Source organism: Trichomycterus rosablanca, chromosome 10, assembly GCF_030014385.1.
Source record: "Trichomycterus rosablanca isolate fTriRos1 chromosome 10, fTriRos1.hap1, whole genome shotgun sequence".
NCBI classification, from domain to species: domain Eukaryota; kingdom Metazoa; phylum Chordata; class Actinopteri; order Siluriformes; family Trichomycteridae; genus Trichomycterus; species Trichomycterus rosablanca.
The window spans coordinates 31,568,402-31,595,138 of NC_085997.1; the positions used below are offsets into that span (position 1 = coordinate 31,568,402).

Here is a 26,737-nt window from a genome sequence, read left to right on the forward strand (position 1 = left end):
GAAAGCATGTTTACACTGTGAAATTAGCTGTCTTCACATACTAAAATTAGCGCTCTAAATGCACCCTATAAAATAAAAACAATAAATAAGCACATTTTTAGAAGCCAGGATGCAAAGCCTCGAAACAAACAAATCCCATTTTGCCAAAGATATTTGGACACCTGTCTTTGAGCTTGTTGGACATCCTATTCCACAACCATGGCCCAGATTACAAGCCAGCTTCTAAATACAGTGGTACCTTGTACCTTTAAACTCAACGTTTCCCTTAAACTCAATGTGTTCAGTTTGTTTTTAAAAAAATATTTATTTTATTTCAAATTAACAACGAACAGTCGGTTTGTTCAGCGCTCGGCTTGAGCGGTGCGGTAAAATGTCATCAGTGTGCATATTAGACGAATCTGCATTTGTGTGGAATAACTATCAGATTCACTCTGAAAGTGTCCACATGTATCTGTGTTTATCTGAATTTTTCTCATTGTTTCACTTTTAAACTTGTGTTATAGCCCGAGGTTCTGAGAAATTGTAAGAATCAACTTTTTATTTAGTGTTTTTATATTATATTTGTGTTATTTTTAGTGTATGTGTCAAAAACAACCCCATTATTTTACATAAGCCTTAAATATATGCTATATATATATATATATATATATATATATATTCCACGGGACCATGGAACACATTAACAGGTTTCCCATACATCCTTATGGGAAAAAATACCTTGAAACTCAACAGCTTTTAAACACTAGTCCCAGAACCAAGTGACATTGAGTGTCAAGGTACCACTGTAAATGGTTTGCAGTGGTCAGTTGTAGAAACAAATGGGATTTCAGTATTTGAGACTTGATTAAAATGACATTTTAAATATTTTATTGGCAACGAAATATGTCTGATTGAGGAGAATGAAGCTAACCCACGTCCCCTCCGACACGTGGCCAGCAGCCGTATGCATTTTGTCACCTACACTTTGACGAGTGCAGCTCAGCACTGTGTACGGAGAGACACACCCTGACAACACTCTTTTCTCATCTCTGTGCAGGTGCTATCAATCAGCCAGCAGAGGTCGTAATTGCATCAGTTATGAGAGAGAGATCCTATCCGGCTTAACCCCACCCATATCTGAACAACAGGCCAATCAGTGTTCATGTGGCCGCTCAGCCTAGCCGGCAGGCAAAGCTAAGGTTCGATACGATGTATCCGAGATCCCAGCTCTGGTTCCAGCGTGTGTTTTTTTTACCGTTGCGCCACCTGAGCGGCCAAATCTCAATTTTTTTATATTGAGATTGTGGAGCATAAATTGAACGGTCAGATCCTTTTTGAAATTACTCAAGAAGTAATTTCCCCAAAATTAACTTCTTTAAACTACTCTTTATATCACTTGTGCAACATAGCAGGTCCAGCAAATACTGTCAAATGAAGTAATTCTGATTATTAATAAATACGAAATGTGTATTACAGTATGTTCATAATAGCAGAAAATTAAATTTAAGTTCAATTAATTCCCTTTAGGAAATTATACCAGAATCATCGTATAGTTATCATTATATAAGTATCAGAATCATTAAACATTAAATCTATTTGATTTTGAATGACAATAGCTATCAGAGTGCCAGGATGGCTGTAACCTGTGCTGGAAGAAGGTCTCCAGAGCTTTACAGATGGTGTATCTCTCCTGCACTGTGAGTAAATGCTCGAGCTGCTGGCTGAAGGTGCGTCCATGCACCCGGATGCTGGGAGGCAAGATCTCTGCTACCCACTGCAGAGAACTGAGGGCAGGTGAGCGAGAGCAGGGGACGGATGGAGTCTCCTCAGGTTCTGAGTCTGAAGAAGAATACAGCACTGGACCCTCCTCCACCACCAGAGTGGGGTTGGCGCCACTGCCCTGCAGCATGGAAACCACCTTGTCGTGGGAGCAGCTCCTAAACAAACAGTACAATCAGCTTAGTGCTGCTCTTTTAAACTATGGCTAATGAATTTTTAAAAGAGGGTGTTAGCGTTAGTGCATGTAAAATTTTTTATTATGTTTTATTTATATGGAATATCTTATTGTTTTACTCAGTTCTTCGAGTCTGTCCTCATTATTGTTGCATGAAATAAAGCAGCTGAATAAATTTTTGTAAATATATACACTGATGTAAATATATACACCAATCAGCCCTAACATTAAAACCACCTCCTTGTTTCTACACTCACTGTCAATTTTATCAGCTCCACTTACCATATAGAAGCACTTTGTAATTCTACAATTACTAACTGTAGTCCATCTGTTTCTCTACATACCTTTATAGTCTGCTTTCACCCTGTTCTTCAATGGTCAGGACCCCCACAGGACCACTACAGAGCAGGTATTATTTATGTGGTGGATTATTCTCAGCACTGCAGTGACACTGACATGGTGGTGGTGTGTTAATGTGTGTTGTGCTGGTATGCGTGGATCAGACACAGCAGCGCTGATGGAGTTTTTAAACACCTCACTGTCACTCCTGGACTGAGAATAGTCCACCAACCAAAAATATATCCAGCCAACAGCGCCCCGTAGGCAGCGTCCTGTGACCACTGATGAAGGTCTAGAACAGGGGTCAGCAACCTATGGCACGCGTGCCAAAGCTGGCACTTGAAGCATGTTTGCCCGGCACGCTGATTGGTAATGGTAAAAAATTTTTTTATTTCATGCTCAGGGCTGCGCCTTATTAGTTGGATCCGTCCTTACACCCTATGCCATATGCTCACTCCCTTGATTAACCTTAACAACAATAAATTACTCCACCTTAACCGCCTCCACCTATGGCCAGTTAAGGTTGAGCAATTTATGCCAGTTAAGGTTAATCAAGGTGTCAGGAGTGAGTCAGCTTTCAGTTTCGTGCAAAACGTGGTATAGCATGGCTGCTAATCGCGCAAAAGTGGATGTTCGTTCAATTCAACAAGACTGGACAGATTTGTATGTATTTATTCAACAAAAAGACCGGCCTGTGTGTGCTATGTGCTGTGAAAGCATCGTTTGTCGCACCTCAAGTGTGCGCTGCCATTTTGAGACAAAGCACCAGAGCTGATGATGCTGATGATGCTGACAAAATGGAATCAATCAAACGAGCAATTTCAAGGTACAAGAAACAGACGAGTGTTCTTTAGAAATGTAAGCCATGGTAAAAGTTCACCTCATGTACACCACAGATGGATCATCTTTGCAGAGAGTCAGTGACAAGGATCACACTGACATGTAAGTTTAATTAACTAAATAGTTGGTTTATGTGACATACATAGAAACAGTTTGTGTTATATGATGTATTCCATGGCACACTTGGTACTTCATCTTCAGTTAATTTTTTTTAATCGGCACAGAGTACAAAAAAGGTTGCCGACCCCTGGTCTAGAAGATGACCAACTCAAACAGCAACAATAGATGAGCGATCGTCTCTGACTTTACATCTACAAGGTGGACCAACTAGGTAGGAGTATCTAATAGAGTGGACAGTGAGTGGACACGGTATTTAAAAACTCCAGCAGCGCTGCTGTGTCTGATAAACTCATATCAGCACAACACACACTAACACACCACCACCATGTCAGTGTCACTGCAGTGCTGAGAATGATCCACCACCTAAATAATACCTGCTCTGTGGTGGTCCTGTGGGGGTCCTGACCATTGAAGAACAGAGTGAAAGCAGGTTTAAAAAATATGTAGAGAAAGAGATGGACTACAGTCAGTAATTGTAGAACTACAAAGTGCTTCTATATAGTAAGTGGAGCTGATAAAATGGACAGTGAGTGTAGAAACAAGGAGCTGGTTTTAATGTTATGGCTGATCGGTGTATTTCATAAGTGCGATAATAGTAGCCTAAATTAAAGCCTTGTTGCAGTTATGAAAAATATTGGTAATGTAATCAGAAAATTGCTATATTCATGTAGAAAACATTCTAATTATTATTATTATTACATGCTCAGAAACAAAACCTATCATGTTAAACATGGAGTTACATAAACCATGTTACATAGATCTTATATACACTAAGGCCATAAGCACAATATACAATGGGATATGTTCAAAATGCCCCTCCAATATAATGATGTAAAAATATAATTAAACAAATTCCAATCAATAGCGTAATGTGTAATGTTAGGATTGGTCAGCTAGCAGCTATCCGTGCTCCCATCAGTTATGGCAGGGATGTTTTAGAATGGCAGGAACATCGCCCACTTGCCGCCCCTTAAACACCCCCCCTCACCCCCCACAATGTTCAATTAATGTTTTTGCTGCAAATGTTCAGTAAATGAATAGTCTATTAAAGATAGTCCCCATCTCTTATATTTTTATTATTGACACGAGCTAAATCACACAAAAATCAGTAGTTCACAATAATTAAACCATAGTTGCTCATTATTATTATTATTTTTTATGCATTTTCTCCCCATTTTCCTCCCGATTTAGCGCACTCAATTTTGTCTTCTGCTGCTGAGAGATACCAGATTGCATTCGAGAAGAGCACGCCACTGTACACGCCTCTTCCGACACATGTACAGCCCTCCTCTTCTCGCCCCTGCATTCTGCACAGGTGCCTCTTCTGCCAATTAGGGTCCTTAAGACCCACTCACCTAAACATAGTCCGGCCCCCACCCTGCAGATACGGTGGCCAATTAGTATCTGCGGCAGGCACTGCCAATTATGTCCGCCAGCTGGCACCCAGCCGACCGGTGGCAACACAGAGCCTCGAACTAAGGAGTTCAGAAATTCGGTGCTGTTGTGCTAGCGGAATATCCCGCTGCGCCACCCAGGCGCTTAATCCATTACATTTTAATCACTGACACGAGCTAAATCACACACCATTTAATTACACAAAAATCAGTAGTTCACAATAACTAAACCATATTATTTTAATACAGAAGTATCTTACAAATGTCACATAAACCTGAGTGCATTTTAAATCAAATTTAATGTCACAATTGCAAAAGAGGAAAAAAGCTCACCTCATATCCAGTCCATTTAGAAAGAGAACACGATCTCCTGGTTTAAGACCACACTCCTCTGCAGGGCTGTCTGAAGTATAAAAATTAATAAATTATCCATTTTTAACATTAATTTAATTGGAATTACCAACATTTATTTACAAAACCCATTTAGAAAAAGTTAGGCTAAAAACAAACATTTAGAACTTTGATTTAACTGACAAGATTTCCAATGTCTTCACTAAACAACTTAATTGTGTTTTGTAAATATAAAAAAAAATTACAGTGGTACCGTGTAACTCATTGTCCCCTAAATTCAAAATCTTTGAAACTCAAAGCCCTTCGTCAAGAAATTTGTACCCCCTAAACTTAACGTTTCCCTTAAACTCAACGTTTTCAGTTTGTTTTTTAAATATGTATTTATTTTATTTCAAATTAACAATGAACAGTCGCTTTGTTCAGCACTCGGCTTGAGCGGTGCGGTAATACATCATTAAAGTGTGCATATGAGACGAATCTGCATTTGTGTGTAATAACCGTCAGATTCACGAAGTGTCCACATGTATCTGTGTTTATCTGGATTTTCTTCACTGTTTCACTTTTAAACTTGTGTTGCAGCTCGGGGTTCTGAGAAATTGTAAGAATCAACTTTTTATTTCAGTATTTTTATATTTGTGTTATTTTCAGTATAGGGTTAGGGTTATTATTTTACATTAGCCTAAAATATATGCAAGTCCACGGGACCATGAAACACATTAACAGGTTTCCCAAACATCCTTATGGAAAAAAAAAAAACCTTGAAACTTAACGTCTTTTAAACTTAACGCCACTCCCAGAACCAACTGATGTTGAGTTTCAAGGTACCACTGTACATTTTTAAGGGACAGGGTCGCAGTGAGTCTGATTCATTGGGTAAAGGCAGGACCCAGACAGGTCATCAGTCCATCACTGAGCACACACACATTACATGAATGCTTATTGATGCAGTTCTAATAACTATAGTCTCTAATTTACCATAAATGATTGATGTGATTACCTGTTTATCAAAGCAAAAGTGCTGAAACATGTTGAACGTGGAATGTTAAAGATGCAAAAACATTACCCTAGCATTTTCAACTCACTTACAAAAACGTGTATGTTGTTTTTAATTACATGCTAGACTGAACACCATTATAATAAGCTGGAGGAATGTGTACAGGAAAACACTGGACGCTGAGTAACCATTTCCTACTTCATTCTAATAAGACAGGAGTGCTGATAAAACAGAAGAGCTGCCAAAATAAATATTCTGATGATCTACATTTAGGCTCAGTTACCGTAATGCCTTATTTGATGTTTTTAATGTTTCCAAAAAACTAGAACTAGAACTACACTATCTGTAAAAAAGTACTAGAACACCTGACCGCAAGCTTGTTGAACATCCCAATCCTAAACCATGTGCATTTATACTGATTTGCTCCCCCTTTCCTTTGTAGCTTTGATATAATCCACTCTTCTGTGAAGCCTTTTACAAGACTTTGGAGTGTGTCTGTGAGAAACTGTACCCATTCAGTAAAGATAGTCAGTGAGGTCAAGAACTCATGTTGGAATAGAAGGCCTGGCTCACAATCCAAGCTTAATTAATCCTGAAAGTGTTCAGTTGGGTTGAGACCAGCACTCTATATGTAAGGTCTTTATAGACCTTGATTTGTGCTCTGGTGCATAATCATGCTGAAAGAGAAAGGGGAATTCCCCAAACTGTTGGCACTAGGTTAAAAGCATATGTTATCAATAGAAGTGGCAGAAACAACTACATTTAAACATTATGAGGGGTGTCCACATACTTTTAGCCGTATGGTGTATAAAGTTATGGTGTATAAACAAATAACCCTTTATCACACCTGATTGGTTGCCAGTTAGTGTTCCTACTGACTACAAAATACTGCTGCTACTCTAAAAAGATCTACTATAAAAGGTCTCACCCCACAGATGTTTTGTACATTATAAACTGAACCAATTGTTGTCTTTCATCTGCTATAAGAGTAATAAAATCAACAGGATCAATTGTAAGATTTTGGTGTAAATGCATATTAATGCATTTGTGTGAGGTAAAGACTACACTACTATAAAAAGAGTATCTCACATTTTTGGCCACAAAGGCCCTTATTGACTAACTAATAAAAATATATGCTGTTGTTATTGATACTGAGTTGCATGTTTGTTCTTGGAAGTCTGATACTTTACTCTCACATGATGAAGCTGCCAAAAAAACAGCTGACTACATTTTGGCAGAGAGTTTGACTCCACAATTGATCATATGATAATACACTATGTAAACTGTAAAAGCCATTTACAGCTGCCAATAATAAATGCTAACAAATGTATAAAATCACAACAGTACATTTTTTTTCTTCTCCACAGCATTAAATACCATTATTGGAAATCATAAACCTCAGAAGTTGTAATAATAAGTGTCTGTTAGGAGGGATAAACACATACTAAGTTATGATTGTGTTTAATTCGTTCTTCATTTCCCTTCATTCCATGTTATCTCTGTCTGGGTTGCTGGTTTTACCCTGAATTATTGGGCACAATGCAGCAACAGCCACCCAAGCACCATAGGCATAGGCCATCATATGTATGTAAACGTCCCAAAGGCCAAAGCCAAAAACTATAACTAAAAACCTGTGACATTTGATCCTCAGACAGCACTGCATTAAAGACCGAAATGATTCTGTGATGAATATAACCACACAGCCTTAGGAATACTGTCACAAATAGTTATCGCTAAACACCATCTTGACAGAGTGTAATCAGAGAGTTTGGGTGTTAAACATGTAAGTGATAAACATGCTGCTGTCCCAACTATATTTTAAGTGGCATATTTGAAATGATCATCTTTTAGGAAAAAAAAAAAACCAGTAAATACATAAGGTAATACTTTCACCTGCACGAGGCAAGTTCATATGCGGAACAGCTTTGTGTACAGAGAGCCACACCCTGTTTGCATTATCCCTCAACTCTGTGCAGACACCATCAATCAGCCAGCAGAGGTCGTAACTGCATCAGTTATGAGGTCCCTATCCGGCAAGCCAACAAGCCAATCGTTGTTCATATACCCGCCCAGCCCAGCCGGATGGCAGAGCTGAGTTTCGAACCGACGAGTTTGAAATGTCAGCTCTGATGTGCTAGCAGTTTTACCACTGCGCTACCTAAGCAGCATACATAAGGTAATACTTCAAATATAGCATTATATTACTGTTCTTAAAACAGACAATGAGTAAATGAATTAAATAATGTTAACATGAATGTGTTGCTGAGATTTTTCACAAAACTGACACAAAACTGACACAAAAAGACACTCTGTTCTGAGTACAAGAGATTCAGTAATCGATTTCTTCATCACGATATTGGACGCCTACAATATTTCCATAAGGGGCCCCACATGGCTCTGCTGACTCAGTGCTAACTAGGCTCTGCCCAGGCCCTAAGTGGGCGAATATCGTCATGCAGACACTCACACATACAGCTCCCACACACAATCACACAGACACTTATACACTCTGCAGGCTCTACCCAGCACTGGCTTTAGTAACACAATGAACCACTGCATCCACTTCATTAATGCTTCATATTTTTCTAGGGTTTGTTAATTACAGCAGATGCTGGTCAATGAAGATCACAATCACAGCAGTTGTAGAACTACTCAGAGTACTGTAAACCTCCTAAGTGCAGCGCTAAATGATTGTGACTAATACTAGCTGTTCTTTTTTTAACAAAACCTCTAAAGTCTGAGCTCATTAAAAAGCACTCTTGTCATCTACAGATGTAACGCAGCGCACAGCCTACCTGGGATGACAGAGTCGATCCAGACGGGCGCATGACCTCTCAGAGTGAATCCAAAGGTCTTCTTCCCTCTGAATACACGGATTGTTCTAGAAAGAGAAAACCACCAGTAAGAAAAACACCATTTTTAAGATAATGTGTGTTAAGTTATATAATGCCAATGGCACATCTGGGTGCTCTGGTTGGGCAAAAGTCTATTATGCTAGAAATCAGCTGGTCGCATGTCTATAAAGACAAGCTTGACTAAGCCTGTGGGGGCGGTGTGTTTATGTATGTGGAGGGGTGGGGGTGTTGAAGCCCTGTGATGAATTAGCGCCCTATCCAGGGTATTCCTGCTTTGCGCCCAGTGATTCACAGTGAAACCGGACCAGCTGCAACCCTGACGGGGATAAAGTGGTTGACGAAAATAAAATGAAGAAAAAAAATTGATCTGCCACCACCTGGAAACAGTTCATCACCCATTTAATTACTTGTTCACACCAAGGGATCATTTAAAGCAGCCAGTCTGTCTTTTAGGAAGACAAGCTTTTAGGAAATGGAAAAAAACCTGAGTTTCTGGAGGAAACCCATGTTAAAAGATGTTTTGCCAATGGGTCTCATGAATAGTTTATTAAAGCTTGTTAGGTAACTGTGTTCTGAGAATGTTTCAACAACAAAAAGCTGGTTCTTTAGTTGAAGTGTTGTCTACACTGATGCTACACAAGCACATGTTGCAGGTAACACAACCCTGACCCTTTTAAATTTAGGATGCCAAGTGTAGGGTGCATTGGGCAAATCTGGTGGGGCTACATGAGCAAAATCTATTTTAGCTGGAAATATTTACATTACATTTACATTTTTGGCATTTAGCAGACGCTTTTATCCAAAGCGACTTACAGTCTAAGCAATTGAGGGTTGAGGGCCTTGCTCAAGGGCCCAACAATTGTAACCGGACAGTGGTGGGGTTTGAACCAGCGACTCTCTGCTTACTAGTCCAGTACCTTAACCGCTAGGCTACAACTGCCCTAATATGAAATATGATGGTGTAATGGGTTCTGCAGCATCAGCAGGCATTGATAAGCATCACAGGATGACATATACAGTGTAGACAGGATAAAAACAGGTGCTTGCTATGATAAATCGCATATAAATCAAATGATACCACGCTGCTGCTAATATGTTTACATCCAGCCCTCTTTAGAAGGCATCCCAGATCTGTCCCAGATTCTTAATTTGGCCTCTGTTTACACTACAGTTTAATAGAAGACAGCAATACAATATCAGGGTGGCACTGTGGTGGGTTTGATTCCCCGGCTGGGTGGCCAGGGGAAGCTGGGTGGAGTTTGCATGTTCAATCTGTGTCTTTGTGGGTTTTCTTTGGGTGCTCCAGTTTCCTCCCACAAGTCCAAAGACATGCAGTCAAGTTAATTAGAGCTACTAAAACTGCTCTAAGTGTAAGTGTGTGTGTGTCTGTGTCTGTATGCTTGCCCTGCTTCTACCTTTGCCCAGTGAATCAGACCCACCATGACCCTGACAGGATAAAGCAGTGGTAAAACAGACAATGAATGAATGAATACAATATGACCACATTGAGATTTATTTATTTATTTATTTATTTATCAGATTCTGCTTCTGCTTCTCACTGGAAACATTTAACATCTCAACACAAGAGTGTGAAGGTTTGTCTCCTTTTCACAAAGAACATTTGACATTTCAACATCACAGAGCATGCTGCTGGGTTGCTGTGGCAACTCCTCGAAAAGATTTTAAATAAACAAGGACGAGAAACAGCAGTGCATTTTCTGGGTTACCCAACCAATTATATAAGGCAAAGTCCTTAAATCATATTAAAACAAGGAATTAGTATAGTATATTTATTACAACCAGTAAGCAAAGTGAGACTTGAAATAGGTAATCCAGAAAATACTACTGAATCATATCTGATCTGATTAAAATGTTTATCATTTATCCAAGTATTCTAAATAGTGCATCAGTGTCTTTTACATATTTGTGCAATGGCTTTTTATTAAGCAAAATAAAGAATATTTTGTTAATACAGCCATGTCACAATTGTTCAACCCTTACATAATATTGCTGCTCTTAAAACCTACTGCTAGTCCGTATGACCTAAAGTTGGGTTACAACATGACTAAACCATTGGGAACTTAATAATAAACCTTAATTTGCTTCATTGCGCAAGACAGGCAATAGGTATGAGATTTCCTAGACCTTGAACATTTCTAGAGACATCATTGGGAGTATTGTGTGGAAGTTCCCTATGGAACAGCAGCAAACCTGTAGGAGAAATCTTAAAATTTCATCCAGAGATCTTAGCAAGCTCATGAGGACAATGAAGAAACCCTTAGTGTTACTGCAAAAGACATACTGATCTGATGAAGGCTGGAACAAATGTGTCAGTGGCAACTGTGTAAAGATGGATGGACAGAACTGCATAGGAACGGTCAACTGGAATACACCAGAAGAAATTTTAATTGGCTTGCAGAGTTCTGAGACACAGTTCTATGGAGTAATGAATTCAAACATCAACTGTTATGACATAGGGATCAACGGGTCTGGTTCGAAAAAGGTGAGGCTTATGACCAAAAGAATATTATCCTATGGTCAAGAATAGAGGTGGATCAGTAGTGATGTGTGTGTGTCTTTCTGCTGGAGGAAGGGGTCGTGTAACTGGCATCACAGGTACCTTCTGAGGTGAAATTAAACCTTAGTGATAATTGGACTTTCCAACAAGACCATGATCCCAAGCTCAACCAAAGCTGGGTTAAGGAATCAGTCCTGAAAGCTCCTGGAGTGGCTCTTTCAGTATCCAGATTTAAATCCCATAGAAAATCTTTGGTGGGATTTAAAGAAAGCAGTTTCCAGCACAATAGCCAACAAACGTCAATGAGCTAGAAGCTTTTGTATAAGAATGATGGGTAATAATTCCACAAGAGAGGTGTCAGAAGCTTGTTAGCACTTACATTAATTGCTTGTTAGAGGTTAACAAGGCAGAAGAATGTTACTGAGGCTGGAGGTTGAATAATGGTGCACATGGACATTCATCAACCAGATGATTGTCATTTAAACTCAAAATTGCTTCAATTTATAGAATCAAAATTGCTTGTATGTGTCAATAAATATGATTTTTCTGAGACAACTCGTAGATTTTTCTCCTCAGCCAGCATAGTCACAGCTCTCCTTGGCCAGCGTAGGGGGTGGTGCTAGTGGGAGGGATTTGAAGATGGCCACATTGGGAACAGATAGAGAAAAAAGGTGTAGGAGCACATCAAACGTTTTGCGACACAGAAGTGTTTTTGTGTCAGCAGACCATACAGTCGCATCAATATTCATTTAATTATGATAATACACTGTGAGCTTCGTTCTACCTTTTTGAGGAGTAAGTGTGAAGTCCTGATATAAGCATATGCCACCGATGCTTCTCCCACACGCCCCCACGCACACCCTCCTACTCATGACGCAAATCCAACATTTCATGGACTGTAATATGGCAACACAGATGTTTGTTTTTATGAAAGGAGAGCCTCGCATTGTTCATAATTTTACACCAGTGGGTCAAAATCTGTACACGTCCACCTCCATGTACGACGCAACATGGCTTTAATATGAACCCCTGTTCAATTGTTAAAATGACTGGTATCTATGTAAGGTCCATATACAGTCCCCTTCACAATGATTGGCACCCCAGGTAAAAAGTAAAAGGGTTTAAGAAATTAACCTTTAGCATAGTTACAATATATATATATTAACAAAATCACATGTGCCATAATTACTGGCAGCCCTGCATATAATACTTTATACAACCTGTGTTTGCCAATAAAATAGCACTTAGTCTTCTCCTATAACTTTGGTAAATAAATAGCAGGGAATTTAAGAACAGACCTTACAAGTGCTCTTTTCACAAATTTCCACAGACACACCACCAAACCATGTAGAAAGACTTTGCAGAAGAGTGTAGGCTGTTATAGAAAGGATGGTGGGGGCTCTGTATTAATGCCCATTGTTTTCTAATGGGATGTCTCCAATAAGCTAATAGTCAGGTGTCCAAATACATTTGACCATACAGTGTATAATATACAGTATATTAATTATATTAATTATTATATATTAATTATTGATTCTGGTGCATGTCTTGGTACAAACACTTGGTAAAATCTGGGAATACACCCTGGTCAAGGCATTAGTACTTTAGAGGAGGGTAAGCTAATAGTCAGGTGTCCACATACATTTGACCATATGGTGTATAATATATATTAATTATATTAATTATTATATATTAATTATTGATTCTGGTGCATGTCTTGGTACAAGCACTTGGTAAAATCTGGGAATACACCCTGGTCAAGGCATTAGTACTTTAGAGGACTAATGCTTTTTACATAGGGTATCTACGGTATGTATTTAGGTTGGGTTAGTAAACTGAAATACCCAGAATTAGCCCAAGCATAAAATGAATGAACAAACTAAACTCAACATTTGCAGGCAGGGACTGAACATGGCGTACTAGAGCTATTTACTGTGTAATAACACTACCTGCTGCTGCGCCACCCTATAGAGTCATATATTACCTGTACATGGATATCAATTTGGTTTTGGTAAAATAATATTTATAAAAGATTATACTGGGTTCTTTTTCAAAGAGTACTAAATATATTTTTGAGTTTTGATCTTTACAGTAATAATAATAATAATAATAAATTACAATAATAATAAAATTAATTAGTTGTAGTATTATCATAATTTATTATAAAATAATGATAAATAATTATTTTTATACTTTATTAAAATGTGATTTTTTTAGGCTAGAAAAAAGGAAAGTTATGTAGTGTACCTGAGTTCCAATGTACTCTATAAGAGTTTTGTAAAACAGCATCATTAGCACAGACACCCTTCATGCATAAGTGTTCATATTCCAACATCTTATTTAATGTCCATACCTTTGGTTTGGTCCGGTGGGAGGAACGCTAGGGATGCCAGCCGTACTCCTCTTGTGTGTTTTCTCATGGTCCTCTGCAGGTTCCCTGGGGACGGAGCTGGCCCTTTTGGAGATGTGTGGTCGTTCGTGGTGCTCCTGGCTGCGGCTGCGACGCAGTCGTCTGCTCTGACCGGGCTCGCTCACACTCTTACTGCGACACACTCGGTTGAGGAGACTCTGGGAGACGGTTTCATCGAAGCGCTGCCGGTGCTTCTTAGGGATGAAGATCCTAGCAAACATGGTGACAGGAGAGCAGCAGAAAGAGATGGTGGAAATCAGCTGTGAGGAGCCATGAAGTTTAACTTCTGGAGCCAGTTAACCTGCCAGACTTTCCATCTAAAAGCTTCAGCCGTGCTCCTCAGAAAGCTCGAGCAGATATGTGAGGAGAGCAAAGATTATTTTCCCTTTGATCAGGATGAAGCAGCTGGAAATGATGTCCTGTTTAAAAATTTATCAAGCATTTAGCAGAATTCAGCAGTACAAGGTTTTTTTGTACTGCAGATTATTACTCAGCCTTTAAAAAGAATTTCTGATTAAGTCTTGTTTCATGTTGACACTGCAGAAGCTCTCAGAACAGTTACCAGTGTACAGCATTTGCAAAGGTGTGGGAGTATCTCTCACCATCTCTCTCTCTCCTCTCTCTTTCTCTCCTCTCTCTCTTTCACACTCGCACTCTCATGCAAACATGCAGAACTTGTCACAGTAAATGGAGTTGAGAATCAAACCTAGATCACCAGAGCCCCCTCTACTAGCTACATTGCTGTGTTTTGACAGGGGGTCAGTCCATTGAAGGACAGCATACACCGATCAGCCATTACATTAAAACCACCTCCTTGTTTCTACACTCACTGTCCATTTTATCAGCTCCACTTACCATATTGAAGCACTTTTTAGTTCTACAATTACTGACTGTAGTCCATCTGTTTCTCTGCATGCTTTGTTAGACTCCTTTCATGCTATTCTTCAATGGTCAGGAGCCCCACAGGACCACCACAGAGCAGGTATTATTTGGGTGGTGGATCATTTTCAGCACTGCAGTGACACTGACATGGTGGTGGTGTGTTAGTGTGTGTTGTGCTGGTATAAGTGGATAAGACACAGCAATGCTGATGGAGTTTTTAAACACCTTACTGTCACTGCTGGACTGAGAATAGTCCACCAACCAAAAATATATCCAGCCAACATCGCCCCGTGGGCAGCGTCCTGTGACCACTGATGAAGGTCTAGAAGATGACCAACTCAAACAGCAGCAATAGATGAGCGATCGTCTCTGACTTTACATCTACAAACTTTACATCTACAAGGTGGACCAACTAGGTAGAAGTGTCTAATGGAGTGGACAGTGAGTGGACACAGTATTTAAAACCTCCAGCAGCGCTGCTGTGTCTGATCCACTCATACCAGCACAACACACACTAACACACCACCACCATGTCAGTGTCACTGCAGTGCTGAGAATGATCCACCACCTAAATAATACCTACTCTGTGGTGGTCCTGTGAGGGTTCTGACCATTGAAGAACAGGGTGAAAGTAGGCTAAAAAGTATGTAGAGAAATAGATGGACTACAGTCAGTAATTGTAGAACTACAAAGTGCTTCTATATGGTAAGTGGAGCTGATAAAATGGACAGTAAGTGTAGAAACAAGGAGGTGGTTTTAATGTTATGGCTGATCAGTGTATACTTAACAGACACTTCATACACCTGTTCACCTGCTGAGTTGAATGGTGGATTGGTCACATTAAGTTTCTTTTAGGTGTGTGTAAGTGACTGAATGTGTGAGTGTGTGTTGCTCTGTGATTGAGTGGCCCCAGTCCAGGGTGTGTTTCAGTATTGGTGCCCTGGGGGGCCAGACCCATATGTGACATTGTGCACTACATTAACATCATCTATGCTTTAAAGAGTTTTTAGCAGCTGCAGAAACATGCAAATAGAAAATACATATTAAAATGACAAAATTCGAGAACTCCTCATAGTCAATTTGTCTTCCGCTGCTGGGGATCCCGATTGCATTCGAGGAGGGTATATTTGCCTGCTCACGCCCCGTCAACGTGGGTCCTTGCAGACCCCTTCTTATTCACCTGTGCTTTGGTGGATATGCACATGAGGCTCCTCCACTTCTGCACAGGCACCTCAATCTTCTAACCAGGGTCCTTGCACAGCGTTTGAAGACCCCACCCACTTAGTCCGGTCATTTTCCAACACAGCAGACACAGTGGTCAATTTCTGTCTGCTGCAGGCATTGCCAATTGTGCCAGCTAGATGGCACCCAGCTGACAGGTAGCAGGACCAAGATTCAAACCATGGTGTTCAGAATCTCAGTGCTGGTGTGCTAGGGGAATATCCCGCCGTAAAACCTACTTATTTTGCATTTATTTTCATTAACTGCTTTATCCTTGTTGTGGTTGAGGCAGGTCTGGTTCCACCAGGAAAAACATGGCACATTGCGGGAGTACCCTGGACAAGACGCCTATCCAACACAGGGCTTCGGCCAACCCAGACATAGCCTATCATGTCTATGTAGGTGCCTGGTCGGCTGATAGCACCACTAAGATTCTAACCCGGATCTCAGTGCTGGGCTACAGATTGCTGCACCACATAAGCACCAAGAACAGTAATGTACATGTTAAATAAAGTATAAACAGCACTAACACAATCTGTGCTCCAACCATACGTCTGTTCTAAGTGCTTGAGACGTAACAATAGTTAAAATTGAATTACACTTGAAGGGATGTGCATTTTTACTGAGAGATATTATTATTATGCTCAGACGTTTCCAGGCAAAATGCAAATATGCTCCGTCAGTCCCAAGCTGCCTCCAGGTGCACATTACACATGCAGAGATGAGTGAGTGATTTAAATAAAAGTGGGCTGGCATTACTGACAAGATTTGATAAAAAAAATCATACTAACTTAAAAGTCGGGAACATATAAAGACTTAAAAAGACTTGAGCAATGCTGCATTTCTATCTCTATTTATTTTATCTATTTAAAGAACACTATATTCACTAGGCGTTATGTCTCACAGACAAAAGTAATATAACAATAACTTAATAATATAATTCTTATCATAAGATTGTATTATAAGATTAGTGTGTATTAGATTCTTTTGTTAAAAAGAAGAATTATTATTTAATTTTGTGTGGCTGTGCAGAGTTGGTGTCGCATAGCAACATGATTCCTAAAGCCCTGGTTTTGATCCTCGCCTCTGGTTGTTGCATGTTTTCTCTTGTCACCACGTTTCCTCTGCTACCTCAATTTCCCAGCCTCAGAAAACATACAGAAGGTATACTGACTGCACTACATTGTCCCTAGGTGTGAATGAGTGAGTAAATCTGTGTTTCACTGCCATGGATTGTCCCCTTTTGTGGACAGTGTTCCTGCATTGTGATCAGTCTGTCTGAGTGGCACCGGTCCCACCACAACCCTGACCAGGATGACGCAGTTAGTGAAAATAAATAAATAAATACATTTATGTCAAGTAAATCAAGTAAAATGACTAATAACAGGTAAATATACATAATATACATCAAAAGCAGATAAAAATGAAATTACAGTGCGATCAGAGGTGAGTTCTATTTGCTTGCAAACAACAAGAATCAGCTATAGAAGAACTTCTATTTTTACACCCCCTCTTTTTCTAGTTTTTTAGTAGCAGTCAATTCCCCGCTGCAGACCTCAACCCTGAGCAAGGAGAGCGCAGACTATCACACGCCCCTTCCATCACACATGCAGACACTGAGCATTTCTTCCCCTGTTGGAGACTTGCCCTGAACAGCCAGCAGAAGGTGAAATTGCAGCAGCAACTGAGACACAGCCAATCGTCTGTGTGGGCACTCTGCTGGTTGGTAGCAGAGATGGGATTTGAACTTAAGAGCTCAAATTTCATCATTGTTGCGCCAGCGTATTAGACCACTGAGCCATGTGAACGACATGTATGAGAGTTCAAAGCAATATAAGCAACTACAGAGTTCCTAAGAGTCCAATCAGATGCACAAACTGCAGGTGAATCAGTCATGAAATCAATTTCATTAGTAAAGAGGAACAGCGGTCTGAAGATGATTAGATTTAGTGCATTATAGGATGGTTAATACATTCTTTACAATCACAAAAATAACCAGAGAAGTGAATAAGTACCTCTACAGTCGTGTCAAAAACTATCAGCCATGAGCTTTACAATTTCAAGCTGTAATTCATGGCAGGAGTGTCCTTGAAGAAACCTTTTGTGAAAACACCAGTATGAAAGCATGCAGAACTCTTTATAAATAACACAAAACCTGAAGCCCTGAGCAATAACTTGAATATAGTGCTGTGATGAGTCAGATTTTATCATGTTTTTCTAGCAAAAAAAAAGGCTTTAACACACAAGGTCTGCTGCCAAACATCTATAATGGTATGAGCACCATCTTGTGGAAGTCATAAGCTTCTGTACTCGTTCATTTCGTTCTTTTATTATGTTGTAACTAAAGTAAATTGATCAGCATAACGTTAAAACCACCTCGTTGTTTCTACACTCACTGTCCATTTTATCAGCTCCACTTACCACATAGAAGCACTTTGTGGTTCTACAATTACTGACTGTAGTCCATCTATTTATCTACATACTTTTTTAGCCTGCTTTCACCCTGTTCTTCAATGGTCAGGACTCCCCAGGACCACTACAGAGCAGGTATTATTTGGGTGGTGGATTATTCTCAGCACTGCAGTGACACTGACATGGTGGTGGTGTGTTAGTGTGTGTTGTGCTGGCATGAGTGGATCAGACACAGCAATACTGATGGAGTTTTTAAACACCTCATTGTCACTGTTGGACTGAGAATAGTCCACCAACCAAAACTATATCCAGCACATATATAAAAAGCAGCAACAGATGAGTGATCATCTCTGACTTTACATCTACAAGGTGGACCAACTAGGTAGGAGTGTCTAATAGAGTGGACAGTGAGCGGACACAGTATTTAAAAACTCCAGCAGCGCTGCTGTGTCTGATCCACTCATACCAGCACAACACACACTAACACACCACCACCATGTCATTGTCACTGCAGTGCTGGGAATCATCCACCATCTAAATAATACCTGCTCTGTAGTGGTCCTGACCATTGAAGAACAGCATGAAAGGCGGCTAAAAAGGTATGTAGAGAAACAGATGGACTACAGTCAGTAATTTTAGAACTACAAAGTGCTTCTATATGGTAAATGGAGCTGATAAAATGGACAGTGAGTGTGGAAACAAGGAGGTGGTTTTAATGTTATTGTTGATCGGTGTATATTCCATAACAAATTTGTCCCGTAAATAAGAGGCAACCCCTTTTATTCTCTATTACAAACAAAAAAACTATGTTCTAACCCCAGTAACGTTACTGAAATTGTGTAACAGCATTCAGCATGAGAACCAAATCAAATACTACTTTATATAACAATTTAAAGAGTGTGTTAGTATTGAGAGCTGGGTAGAGTCCCAGTAGGCCATCACAAACTGTATTAGACTCAAAGGCTGACCCAGATATTGTTTAGTAGGTGAAATACATAAAGTTTTAATGTATGTACAATGAATCAACCTTACCATCACATGATGTAACAGCCAATATGTAATTAAACCAATCTTCAATTGAACTTTTTCAATTAGTTCTCATTATTCTAATTAACCTATTGTACTGATTTTCAAGCTGCAGCCCATAACACATAGAAGTGTGACTTATACCTTTATACTATAATCCTATTATAACTGTATATAAATATCATGTATTATGTTCCCAAGTCTTTCTTTTGGCCATTATTGCAGCCCAGATAAGAAAGCTCAAAACCACTGGGTAAACAGAGATCTCAGCAGTACTGGGCTAGCACATTAGACACACTGCATCCCCTGAGCATCCATATCCATAACCAAAAATGAAATTTTGATCGGGGCTTAGTCGTCTGGATACAGCCTGAGCAAAGAGCCAATTTATTGCATGGCTCATTTTAAAATGGTCTATTAAACTTTGCATTATTTTTATAAGATACAGTGAAACTGGAGTACCTGATAGAAACTCATGCAGGAACATGCAGAATATGTAGGGTGACCATATTTTGGTTTGCAAAAAAGAGGAGGATGGCAGCAAGGGCCAGACAGATACCTGCACTGGGTTAAAAGTTTGTTGGGTGGGGTCGGCAAAGTAATTTCAAGTAATTGGTGGCACCATGGCAATGTGTATATTTGACAAATGCACCAATAACCATGCAACTATGTTACTGAACAGCTACTTTTTAACAAGACAGCTAACTGCATTTATGGTCAGATAATCTTATAGTCAAGTCAAATGTATTTGTATAGCACTTTTTACAACAGACATTGTCTTAAAGCAACTATACAGAATCCAGGACCAGATAGACAGATAATCTCACCACTGAGATTCAGATTTGGTGGGCTAGCATAACAGACTGCTGTCCTAACTAAGCCACTAGCACTGCTGTAATGTTGCGGATTTATTCCTTAATGCTATTTACTTAGCATTAAGACAAAACTCTGAGATTAACCCACAAGCTGACAGATGTCTTTGAACTGCTGATCACTTGCTTAGATCCGCATTCAAGAGAAAATATTACAGACTTAGTGCCGCTAGGTATCTCAGCTAGGGAGGAACGAAAATTTGACATAGTCAACATGCGGTGCCAAGAAATATTTTACAGCATCACAGCCCCATGTGAGCAAAACTCTACAAGCTAAATTCAGGAAACTGTAAAGAGCCAGTTCCTTTTTCTGTATTTGCCAAGCAGACAGATTGTGCCAGGCCCAGGGCGTGATGCTGTGTCAGCACTGGATCAGCTACAGTAAATCACATGCACTATCTCATCACTATTTGGTCTTGTAGCATGAATGGACTCAGAGGGAAATGTCACTAATAAGCATGCTAACTTAGCAATGCCAGTGGATTATCCCTGAGCACCACAGTAGCAGATCAAGTCTAACCACTAGACTTTACCATGCTAAACACAAAGGTTAGACTGTGCACTACTGACACTCTAGCAAGTTATGACCAAATTATAAACACAAAATAAAAGAAAGAGATTTAACATTTACCCACAGCATATTACAGAGCATTATAATAACTACTGGCAGTGAAAATGAGACGATCACTCTAGTGCCCATAGCATGAGGAGCATTTAAAAAACTATTCCACCCGCCCCCCCACGCACAGTCAGTACAGCATTTTTCACCTTCACGAGTCAAGTTCATATACTTGACAGGCACTGTGCACGGCGGGCCACACCCCGTCAGCCCTGTGCAGGCGCCATCAGTCAGCCAGCAGGGGCCGCAGTTGCACCAGTTATGAGGACCTATGATCCGACTTTCTTACCCCTAAGAACAACAGCCAATTGCTGTTCATACTGCCGCCCAGCCTAGTCGAAAGGCAGAGCTGAGGTTCGATACGATGTATCCAAAACCCCAACTCTGGTGAGCTAGCGTACTTTATCGCTGCGCCACCTGCGCGGCATCATGGTATCAGTTCTTTTACACCCATGGCTCATGACTACATCCAAACAGTTGAATCCATGCCACATTGTTTATACAAGTGAAAAATGAAATAGATTCATTTTTATGTGTTGAAAGAAATGTTAATATAACAAGCTGTTGTTTTTTTCACTGAGGCGCAAGAGAAACACTGTAATGAAGGTCAAAAACTAGCACACGGTAAAGATGCTGAACAATGACCGAGTGCCTACCTGATACTAGAAATGAGCTGATGCTGCTCCTCAGTGGTCAAGATGTCAGGAAGAACAGAAGCCAGCCAGTCCACATTTCTCTCCGCAGCAAACTGCTTCAACACGGCAAACAGCTTGTCTTTTACCTCAGGTTCATTCCCCAAAACCTCCTCAATCTAAAACATAATTTATCAATAAATATATATCAACAGCGGACTGCCATGGCCTTGAATCATAACGTATATGTAACTGCTTTATGCTGGTTAAGGTTGAAAACGAAGCCCATACGAACAATTCTTCGGAGGCAGGAATAGACCCTGGATAATGCAACAGCCCAAATTCACATTTACTTACACATAAGAGAGGCCAATTTACCAAGTCATTTATTTTAAAAAACCAGATACATTTACATTTTCGGCATTTAGCAGATGCTTTTATCCAAAGTGACTTACAGTATTGAGACAGTATACAGTCTAAGCAATTGGGGGTTAAGGGCCTTGCTCAAGGGCCCAACAGTGGCAACCTGGCAGTGGTGAGGCCTGAACCAGCGACCTTTTGATTACTAGTCCAGTACCTTAACCACTAGGCTACAACTGCCCTAACGGATACCCCAAAATCATAAGCCAAACTCCTCAAAGAGCTCAGGATCAAACCCAGGACCTTGGTAAGGTGCAGCTCCAAAATTACCTGCTGTGCCACAGTGCAATCCTTTGTTTAAATTACAAATCCTTTAATAATTAAGACCTGGGCGACCTTAATGAACAAATTTTGATATACCCTCACTGTGAACCCCCATATCTGTGTTTCCTCTAAGTAACTTTGCTTACCTCTCACACCCTAAAAACTTTCAACAGACATCCTGACCACAGTTTTACTATAAACTAAACAGTTTCACTCTCTTCTACTTGATCTTTCTGTTCATTGCCCCTCAGTGCAGCCACTGCAATCATATCATCCCTTTATAACATGACCTCACCCTTTTGTTGAACTCCAGGGCCTTGTGCTTGCGGTCCAGCCGCATTCCTCCTTCGTTGCATTTCTGCCATTCATCCAAACTGCTGCTGCGCTTATGACGACTGCCCATGCAGAGCACTCCGAGCCTCAGTGTGCGACCCTGTGATGACTTTATGAGGGCAGCAGCCATCTCATGGTGCTTCACAGGGATCCCATTCACTTCCATAACATAGTCCCCAGCCCTCAGACCACTGCGTCCGGCAGGGGAACAGGGAGAACAGTCGTCCACCAAAAGGGGGCAGTCACCCACAATAGTAAAGCCAAAACGACCATCAGGTCCTGGGGTGATGTCCATCTGCAATCAATACATTCAAATAAAGTCAGTTAAAAAGAATTTATTAATGTATCTATCACATTGAGTTACTTAAAACAGTGTTTCAGAAAAAAACAAACTATGTAGATACTGTGGATAGGTTAATAAATCACATGGTCAGATGCAAAAAAATAAAATGTGTGGTGTTTGTACCAGTAAAGAAGTGGAAATGAATAGGATTTATTTGTGGCCAATTTCCGCTTGCTATGTATCCTTATCCCCCCAAGCTCCAAGCTCCCACACATGCAGTGGCAAGAACAGTTAGCCTAGTATAGTTTGCTACTGAGCTTCCAAGCAAACTTGACAGCTCAGAGTATCTATTGTTCGGAGTCTGAAGCACTGCTGGTGGCTACTGGAGCAGTGCTGGTGCATAACGAAGCACTAGAACGTGCAAAAATTAAGCATAAAACACAGAGAAAAAGGCGAGAACAAAGTGAGCCTCCTACTAAAACAAAGCCTATAACTCATGTAAACAGAGAGACGTGCGCTGGCTAGTAGACGATTACTGAACTACTGGTCTGAGTACGCTTCTCGTAGAAATTTTAAACAATCGGACCGGACATTTAGTTTTCCAGATTTTGTCCGTTAAATAGGAAATTCGTTTAATGGAGGTCAGTTAAATCGAGGTTCCTCTGTATTTACCACCGCTTTGTCTGGGTCATGGTAACAGTGGGTCTGATTTTTTGGGCAAAAGGTAGGAAACACCCCAGAGAGGTTGACAGTCTAACATAGAGCTAACACACACACACACACACACACACACATTCACAAACTGTTAGTAGTTTGTGGCTTTTAGGGTAGTTTTAGTAGCTCCAGTTGGCCAGACTGCATGTATTTGGATTTGTGGGTGGAAAATGGAGCAACCTTAGGAAAACCATGCGTACACAAGGAAAACATGCACTCCACACGGAAATGACCCTGCCCATCTGGCCGGAGAATTGGCCCCCGGGCCTTCTTACTGTGAAAAGACAGTGCCAACCACTTTGCCACAGTGCCATCTAACTCAATTTACATGATAAAAATGTCATATTTAAAACATTTACAGCAAACTAGGTTCAGATTACCAGTATCCTGGTCAAACTGTGAGGGTTTGTTGCTTGTCAAAAGCTCAAAGAGCTACTACTGGAGTGGTTGTATTAGCTTAGTCATATAGTGAAATATCTGCGCAAACACACTTCTGTTTTTTGAGAGTAAAGGTGCAAATCAATCTACTCTATAACCAACACAAATGCAAAAATCTCACCAATATACTATATACAGTGTATCACAAAAGTGAGTACACCCCTCACATTTCTGCAAATATTTCATTATATCTTTTCATGGGACAACACTATAGACATGAAACTTGGATATAACTTAGAGTAGTCAGTGTACAGCTTGTATAGCAGTGTAGATTTACTGTCTTCTGAAAATAACTCAACACACAGCCATTAATGTCTAAATAGCTGGCAACATAAGTGAGTACCCCCCACAGTGAACATGTCCAAATTGTGCCCAAATGTGTCGTTGTCCCTCCCTGGTGTCATGTGTCAAGGTCCCAGGTGTAAATGGGGAGCAGGGCTGTTAAATTTGGTGTTTTGGGTACAATTCTCTCATACTGGCCACTGGATATTCAACATGGCACCTCATGGCAAAGAACTCTCTGAGGATGTGAGAAATAGAATTGTTGCTCTCCACAAAGATGGCCTGGGCTATAAGAAGATTGCTAACACCCTGAAACTGAGCTACAGCATGGTGGCCAAGGTCATACAGCGGTTTTCCAGGACAGGTTCCACTCGGAACAGGCTTCGCCAGGGTCGACCAAAGAAGTTGAGTCCACGTGTTCGGCGTCATATCCAGAGGTTGGCTTTAAAAAATAGACACATGAGTGCTGCCAGCATTGCTGCAGAGGTTGAAGACGTGGGAGGTCAGCCTGTCAGTGCTCAGACCATACGCCGCACACTGCATCAACTCGGTCTGCATGGTCGTCATCCCAGAAGGAAGCTGACGCACAAGAAAGCCCGCAAACAGTTTGCTGAAGACAAGCAGTCCAAGAACATGGATTACTGGAATGCCCTGTGGTCTGACGAGACCAAGATAAACTTGTTTGGCTCAGATGGTGTCCAGCATGTGTGGCGGCGCCCTGGTGAGAAGTACCAAGACAACTGTATCTTGCCTACAGTCAAGCATGGTGGTGGTAGCATCATGGTCTTGGGCTGCATGAGTGTTGCTGGCACTGGGGAGCTGCAGTTCATTGAGGGAAACATGAATTCCAACATGTACTGTGACATTCTGAAACAGAGCATGATCCCCTCCCTATGAAAACTGGGCCTCATGGCAGTTTTCCAACAGGATAACGACCCCAAACACAACCTCCAAGATGACAACTGCCTTGCTGAGGAAGCTGAAGGTAAAGGTGATGGACTAAACCCAATTGAGCACCTGTGGCGCATCCTCAAGTGGAAGGTGGAGGAGTTCAAGGTGTCTAACATCCACCAGCTCTGTGATGTCATCATGGAGGAGTGGAAGAGGATTCCAGTAGCAACCTGTGCAGCTCTGGTAAATTCCATGCCCAGGAGGGTTAAGGCAGCGCTGGATAATAATGGTGGTCACACAAAATATTGACACTTTGGGCACAATTTGGACATGTTCACTGTGGGGTGTACTCACTTATGTTGCCAGCCATTTAGACATTAATGGCTGTGTGTTGAGTTATTTTCAGAAGACAGTAAATCTACACTGCTATACAAGTTGTACACTGACTACTCTAAGTTATATCCAAGTTTCATTTCTATAGTGTTGTCCCATGAAAAGATATAATAAAATATTTGCAGAAATGTGAGGGGTGTACTCACTTTTGTGATACACTGTATATGTATGAAACAAATTGTGTGTAGTCAAGACAAGCGCTACTGTAAGACAGGAGGAACAGGAAGAGAAAACAATTGGTGCATGGTGTACTGTACATATGAGACGCCTTTTCAAAAGCCCTCAGACCTGTTGAATTCTGCAGACTACGCCAATGCTGGGTGGGATGTTCTTTTGTGCCTGTGCCAAGGCGGTGACAGCCTGAGCTCCCAGACTGGACACATCCTGTCCTTCAATCTCCAGCACCTGGTCTCCAGGCTGCAGGCCAGACAAGTGAGCACTGCTACCCTCCTCCACTGTAAGGATATAGCTGGGCCCAGTGCCACCGAGCTGGAAGCCAAACTCCTCTGGCCAGCCCTGGTTAGATGTTGGCATGCTGAGAACTGTAACAGAGAAAGGAAGGAGGGAAGCTTGTCTTTCTTTTTCATGAACACTTAAATGCTTGTTTTGGTGCCATTTGATAAACCTACTGAAACCTTAACTACTGAAACCTAACAAATATAAATAATTTATAAAACAGCCATGCTAAAAGACCAGACTGTGGTTACAATGATAATATCCACCTATAGGGTTCAGAAAATGCTTTGGGACCAAGAGAGACCAAAAGTGGGACCAAATTTATGCTCTCATCCAGCAAATCTCAGCTGACTCCTCAAACCTTCTACCGTCATTGACCTCATTAGGAACACACAGCTGAAGAAAAGTAAAGCACCTGTATTTAGAATAGCCTGTATACAGCACAGTTTTATCATATACAGTGCATCTTAAACTCGAGCCTGATCAAGCCTGTTTTAACATTTAAATAAGAAACAGACAATTAATGTTACATGTATTAGCATCAGAAATATTAATTTTATAATAAAAGACTTTGATGTGTAATTGAGGCATCACAAAAATGCCCAGTTGTGCCCAAACAGAGGGTACAAAAGTAAATTTAAATGCTCATATATGTCACTATTCCATGCATGTCTAACAATTAAGCATAAGCCAAGGGGAAATTAAATTCTATACTCTTAATTCTTTTTAACAAGTCAAACCTTTAATCAAAACTCACAGAAATCTTTAGTTGAATAGCGAGGGCCAGACTTCTGGTTCTGCCGTAAGGAGGACCTCCCTTTCTTATTCTGCAGGAATTTCTTCAT

At 40.6% G+C, this 26,737-nt stretch overlaps 1 protein-coding gene across 1 annotated transcript in view; it reads right to left on the minus strand.

The window, feature by feature from the left end:
• The window catches only part of grid2ipb (glutamate receptor, ionotropic, delta 2 (Grid2) interacting protein, b), a 44,466-nt gene extending 17,729 nt beyond the window's left edge, over positions 1 to 26,737 (minus strand). Inside the window, exons 1-8 of the mRNA XM_063003158.1 lie at positions 26,646 to 26,737; positions 25,725 to 26,010; positions 22,398 to 22,730; positions 21,443 to 21,597; positions 13,698 to 13,964; positions 8,767 to 8,852; positions 4,960 to 5,029; positions 1,623 to 1,916 (exon numbers count right to left, since the gene is read on the minus strand). Coding sequence (XP_062859228.1) covers positions 1,623 to 1,916; positions 4,960 to 5,029; positions 8,767 to 8,852; positions 13,698 to 13,964; positions 21,443 to 21,597; positions 22,398 to 22,730; positions 25,725 to 26,010; positions 26,646 to 26,737 — 1,583 coding nt within the window. The remainder of the gene's footprint in view (positions 1 to 1,622; positions 1,917 to 4,959; positions 5,030 to 8,766; positions 8,853 to 13,697; positions 13,965 to 21,442; positions 21,598 to 22,397; positions 22,731 to 25,724; positions 26,011 to 26,645) is intronic.